Genomic DNA, 6536 nt, shown 5'->3' on the forward strand with positions numbered 1-6536 from the left:
TGGCGCCATGTTGAACTCCATCTGGCCTTGGGTGGCACCAAGTAGACAAGCCTCTCTGCAATGGACACCTCAAACTCTGCCTGTCTGTGCTCAGGAGGAACTACCAGGCTAGCCCATTTCCATGTGAGTGGTCAGGACCCCACAGGAGTGGAGGAAGTCCACGTAACCCTCAGCCTCCACATGGGGCCTAAGGGCACATGCAGGACCCAACAGAGCAGGCCACAGACACCTGCATTTGGGGCTGCCTCTGTTCATAGACATGTTTCCGGGTGCTTCCCTGTGTGTCTAGGCTTCTTCAGAAGCACTTGACATGGTCAGGATTTATCAGTGTCTTCTACTGCATTTCTAGAAAGTTGACCCTTAAATGAACTGACCACATTTGAGGGCTTTCTCACTGAGCCAGAGTCTGCAGAGGAGAGCTGCGCAGTGGTGGTGGTGGGGGGGGTGTCACCCACCTCCCCACCTCCCCACCCCAGTTCTGAAGCCCCTGGGGACCTAAACTCTCAGGCTTGGTGTCCTCCACAATGGGCTGAGGTGCTGTGTGAGGTGACCTCCCTGAGGCACCTTCTGTCCTGGCTCCTCTGACTATTGCAGTCTTGACCCTGGGGAGTCATGTTGGACTGCTTAGCATACACGCAGGAGCTGGCTTCCTTCCTGCCCACTCCCTTCCCTGAGGGAGGCTCTGGTCAAGGGAGCTGAGAGGTCAGTGTAAAGTTACGGCTGTGAAAGAACTGCCTGAGTTCTGAAGGGTGAGCCAGAGTCAGCTGATGAAGCAGAAAGGGAAGAGAATACAGCTTGTGCCAGGGCCCTGGAGTCTCTCCCCAGGAGCCAGCAAGAGGGTCAAAAGGAGGTCTGCCAGTCACTGAGGGCCTGGGAGGGTGCAGGTGGACCGTTGCGCATCTTCCAAGGGCAGCAAGAGGCACTGAGTGCATTCCACAGGAGCTGGGGTCAGGCGTGGGACACAGGGAGCTGGAACGTGAGCTGCCTGCAGAGGCCCGAAGCGAGTGGAATGGTCAGGTCCGTGAGGGGGCTGGGGCACCGTACATGGGAAAGGCACTTCAGAGTGAACCAGGGCCTGAGGCAGAGACCACAGAGTGGAACCCAGGCATTAGGGAGGAATTGGCAGTCAGGATCTCTACTCCCTGCTGAGAAAGTGGCCCCGACCCCACTGCCCAGGTGTTCTCCACTACCTTTTTCCCTTGCCCTACCGCAGGGGTGACGAAGCCACAGGGAATGTCAGGTGGCCACCTGCTGCCTTGTCTCCTCAGCAGTCTGCATGGAAGGACCCGCCTTGCCCACTGCCACCCCTCACCCCCGCCCCAAGCCTTTGACTGGTTTCCCCTCTGGCCGGGCTCTGTTTGGGGGATCCCAAGGCCCCTAAGGAAGGTGCTCCAGCGCTGCCCCCCTGCAGTTTCCTAGATGTTTTTCCCTCAGCCTGGGGTGGCCCGTAGTGGTTCCCCACCACCTTTTGCCAGTCGCCATGCCTGTGCCCCAGGGCCCCCTGGGAGATGTGCAATCAGATCAGCACATTGTCAGCAGCCCTCAAGGAGCTTTACATCCCTGGGGCTCTCCCAGAGGCCGGAGTGAAGGGTAGTAGATTAGTTGGGTGCTCTTGTTGGGCCTCAGTGAGGAGGGGGTGCTGTGGATGTGCTTTCACACTGCTGACGGGGGGGGCTGGAGGGGGGCACTTCCTTCCTGGAGCTTCCCCAGCCCTGGAGGAGAGGCTTCCAAGAATAACCTCTCTGGCGTTGACCCACACCCACCAGGCCCATCAAGGAACATCTGGCAGCCGCCCCACTGCCCACTGTGTCCTGGTGCCATCAGGCCAGTCATCCTGCTGGCCAGGGACATGAGTCATCTGGGTGCCTGTCATATAGAGAGTCATTTCTGCCATGGTACGGATGCCCCTTGCATACAGCAGGGAGAGTGGCATCTGGAGGGATCCCTGACTTCCTGGAGTGGAAGCAGTTCCTGGAAGACAAGATAGTAAATGATGGGTCACCCGGTGGGGGAGGGGGGGTGGTCCCGGATTGGGTGGTCTACTGGCACCCCTCCCCCACTGGAGCAGGAGGTGGCATGGGCCTCCTGGAGGCTCCAAGTAGGCCTGCACATGCAGCCTGGGACTGTGAGTGACTTATGCTGAGTGGCCCCTTGAGTAGCACCTAGCCGGCCACTGTGAGCAGCTCTTAAACCCCTGGTTCCAGATGGCATTGGCTCTGGGGCCCTGTATGCAACCCCACAGGGCAAAGACAGGGTGTTCTTCCTGAGGAGTGTGCAGACAGGAGGGCACCCTTAGGGTTCAGGAGAAGACCCTGGGCCAGGGTTCAGGAGGCACTGAGGCCTGAGGGAAAACACCATGACCATCATGGCTGGCCAGCACGAGCGTGGCCATGTGCCCTTTGGAGGTTGTCACATCTCAGATCCTGGGTTTCTCATTCAAAAGTGACTGTTAGGAGGACATAACGGTTGGTATGAGAGGTGCCTAGGATCCCCCCAGGATACACCCAAAGCAGTCAGCTTTGGGACTCCAGCCTCTTCTATCCTTCATCCCAATGGTCCCCAGGTACTCCACACAGTCCCCCTCTGTGTCCTTACCTTACCACCTGTCCCCTTCTCATTCCAGGAAGTTCTACTACATCACCCTGCTGAGAGACCCCGTGTCCCGCTACCTGAGCGAGTGGCGGCACGTGCAACGGGGGGCCACATGGAAGACGTCTCTGCACATGTGTGATGGGCGCACACCCACACCTGAGGAGCTGCCACCCTGCTACGAGGGCACAGACTGGTCGGGCTGCACGCTGCAGGAGTTCATGGACTGCCCGTACAACCTGGCCAACAACCGCCAGGTGCGCATGCTGGCCGACTTGAGCCTGGTGGGCTGCTACAACCTGTCCTTCATCCCTGAGGGTAAGCGGGCCCAGCTGCTGCTGGAGAGCGCCAAGAAGAACCTGCGGGGCATGGCCTTCTTCGGCCTGACGGAGTTCCAGCGCAAGACGCAGTACCTGTTCGAGCGGACGTTCAACCTCAAGTTCATCCGGCCCTTCATGCAGTACAATAGCACGCGGGCAGGTGGCGTGGAGGTGGACGAGGACACCATCCGGCGCATCGAGGAGCTGAACGATCTGGACATGCAGCTCTACGACTACGCCAAGGACCTCTTCCAGCAGCGCTACCAGTACAAGCGGCAGCTGGAGCGCAGGGAGCAGCGCCTCAAGAGCCGGGAGGAGCGTCTGCTGCACCGCGCCAAGGAGGCGCTGCCGCGGGAGGACACTGAGGAGCCCGGCCGTGTGCCCACCGAGGACTACATGAGCCACATCATCGAGAAGTGGTAGTGGTGGCCAGCCATGGGGGGTGCCCCCTTGGGGGCGGGGGGTGGGATGGGGAGCTGAAACCAGACAGAGAACCCACGCAGACCTCTGCTGGGAAGAGGGTCCCAGGTGCGCTCACCAGGAGGCAGATACGTGCTGAACAAGGATGACGAGTGGGACGTGTCGCCAGCGGGGCTAGTTTTCACTGCTCCTCCCAGACCACCATGTGAGGAGTCAACCAGTGCAACCCTCCAGAAGGGGGCTATGCTTGAGGGGCGCCCCAGGCAAGGGCCGCAGGCAGGTGGCGTCCGTGTATTCCCGGCCTCCACTCACTCACAGTGGCCGAAGTTCTGAAGACAAGTAAAAGCAGAGTGGAGACAACACTCACCCCGCCAGGATCGCGTCCTACACCCACTGTGCACCCCTGCTTGCTCTCTCCCCACTGCAGGCCAGCAGCGGCCTGACACCAGCTCCAGATACCCTCCCAGGCTCGGGCCAACCAGGCAGTCCCTTGGTCCCTGGGGCACCTGGGCCAGAGTGAAGCCTGTCCCTGGGCACACAGGCAGCCCCTTGAGGTGTCCTCAGGAATGGAGCTCCTAGCTCACCCATCTTCAATGGTCAGAGCCCACCTCACCTAAAGCCGAGAAGACTATAGTCCTTCCCTCCTTGGGAAGCCCACTCTCTCTGGCCCAAGGTAAAAACACATAGCCTAGCTTTACGCTTTGGGTCAAGAGATCAAAGCACACCTCTGGAGCCCCTCCCCCCCATTTCCCACAGTCCTCAGGCTGAGGAGGGCCGCAGGGATAGGCCTACATGCCCTGCCCCCCATTCTGAGGGCAGAGTGCATCCCAGGAGTGGGAAGTCTGTGTCCAAGGATGCTGCCACCTGTGTCCAAGCACCACCCCCCCCCTTGCCTTTGGAGATGCCTTTGGGGATGGTATGGCTAGCCATACCAACCACACAGGAGGAGAATTTCCCCTGCCTCATATACCTTTCTGACCCTCTGAGATACAGTAGACTGTCCCTGGGCCCCGGGATCATACCCACTGTTCCCACAACCCCATGTGCAAAAGTACAATCAAGCCTCCACTGGCTAGAACACAGCAGACTGTACCTGCTGCTCATGAACCATATCTTGGGGCTTTGGTGGTTCTATATGGCCAGGAGAGGGGCCTCAGACTTTCAGATTTTCAACTAGAGTTGGAAGAAATGCTCTCGGTGGCTTCCTAGTACCCAGATACACAGCCCTTCCCACCCCAGGCTCTCCCTGCATTGCCCTTTGCCCGCCCCCTGCCCACCAGCAGGTCAGACCCTATTCCTAACAGCCCTACAGTTTGGAGAAGCCATGTTCCATATCCGTTGTAGACCCTTCCTCCGTGCCCTACCCCTCTTGTGCTCTAGGAAGTCAGGCCACTGTCTCCTGTGGGGGTGTTTTTCCCACATGAGGCCCAAAACCTGGATTCTGGGGAGCAGAGTGTGAGTCCCACACCCAAGGTGGTTGAGTGCCCTGTCTCTCCAGGAGAGGACCCACACGTGCCTGCAGGCACAAGGGTGGTGAGGCCCAGGGCTGGCATGTTGGAGGGCGGCAGCCTCACGGGCAGATTCTACCAGGGGCCTTCCTCCCTGCCCCAGGTTGTCTTCAGCCATCACAACTGTCCCACCAGAGAGGTGTGGAAGCAGGGAACCTTCTATAGCACAAGAAATGCTAATGTGTTGTCAAATGAGGTAGCCACCAAGAGGAAGCAGCCTCTGATCTTTGCCTGCCTGCGGTGGGATGGTGACCATACCTCCTGCTTCCTACAACGACGACTTCATCTTGTAGTCCCAGGGCAGTGGTCCGCAGCCTGGAATAGGCACCATGCTCACACAGCCTGGGACCACCGCCAGAGTGGGTGCATCATGCTGAGCAGGCGAGCATCCAGGAGATACAGTGGTTCTCTTGGGGTAGTGAAGGTCAGCATGGGGGATCCATTCCAACACTCATCCTTTGAGATGGGCATGCTCCAGGGAGGAGGGTGGGACATGTTCATGAGAACTCGGGGGTCTCGCACAAGCACGTCAGGTGCTGGGGGCTTTCTGTGGCCTCCATCGGGAGGTGGTCATTTTCAGGGCATACATGGAAAGCTCGGCCGTGTTCTGCCCCAGTCCCTGGGCACCTGGCCCTCCTCAAGGTGGGTTTCCTGTGTGTGCAGGCTTGGGTGTAGGATCTGTTCTGTACATATTGGAATGTTTTAACTTATGATCCGTTGTCCCAATTCACACAGAAACACGGGTCTCTCCTTGGTTTCTTTGCTGCATCTGGAAACTGGTCCCATCCGGGGCCAGCACTCAGGCTGAGGTGCCCAGAGACAGCAGCAGCTGCCAGTGCCCCTAGGCCCTTCGGGCCTCCAGTCCAGCACCTCCACTCAGGCCACCTCTGTGGAGGTGAAGGTTCCTCGTGCCTGCAGCATCTCAACCGATGCTGTCACCTGCTGGGGCTCCACAGAAGGGGCAACTCACCCAGGGGCTCTGCCTAGGGCCACAAGGACAGAGGCAGCACGCAGTGAGCAAACAGCCCACTCCCCACACAGACCTGCAACATACCCTCCCGGAGGAGGAACTAGGGATGGCAGAACTGTCCGAGCAATGAGTCTGTGACCTTGATGGGAACTGGAAGTGTTTAACTTGAACCCAGGAGCATTTAAAGCTTTATTTATTTATAGCTTCTTATTAAAAAAAAAATGTTGAGAAGAAATCTTTTGGTTATTCATATAAGACAAGTTGGTGATGGAACAGCAAGTCATAATCATCTAATTGTTTTTGTCTAGGTCAAGAATGAATGTTAGCAGATGAAATAAACCCTTGACAAGGAGTGTGGGTGTGCTGTGGTCTGTGGTGACAGCCATCCGTTCAGCATCGTGTGGCCAGACCTTCAGGGTTTGATTTTCAAAGGGAGCATCTGAGCAGAGGGATGGAAGCGGTGGCGGGGGCCTCCCTCGGGAGTAGGCAGACCCCGAAGGAGGCATTCATGCACTTTTCCACTTACACAATGCTTTGTGAAAGGCAGCTGTCCTCACCCCAAAGCTCAATTTGGTAATAGTCCACTGCCGCACCTGAAAACAGGACCCCAGCTCAAAGTCAGGCTGAGGAACCAGACACCATGTGCTTCTCGGTGACCTCTTTCTCAACTTTTAATTTGGAAAGATCACAAACGACAAAGCAAAAGAACACCAACCCTGAGCCTAGATT

At 57.8% G+C, this 6536-nt stretch overlaps 1 protein-coding gene across 1 annotated transcript in view; it reads left to right on the forward strand.

Annotated features, from left to right (window-relative positions):
- Window positions 1-6159, forward strand: part of HS6ST1 (heparan sulfate 6-O-sulfotransferase 1) — a 44159-nt gene extending 38000 nt beyond the window's left edge. The window contains exon 2 of the mRNA XM_004779668.3: window positions 2624-6159. Within this exon, the coding sequence (XP_004779725.2) occupies window positions 2624-3332 (709 nt within the window). The 3' untranslated portion in view covers window positions 3333-6159. The remainder of the gene's footprint in view (window positions 1-2623) is intronic.
- Window positions 6160-6536: the final 377 nt, after the last annotated feature.

Source organism: Mustela putorius, unplaced genomic scaffold (genome assembly GCF_011764305.1).
Source record: "Mustela putorius furo isolate JIRA1106 unplaced genomic scaffold, ASM1176430v1.1 tig00537338_pilon_pilon_pilon, whole genome shotgun sequence".
Taxonomy (NCBI): domain Eukaryota; kingdom Metazoa; phylum Chordata; class Mammalia; order Carnivora; family Mustelidae; genus Mustela; species Mustela putorius.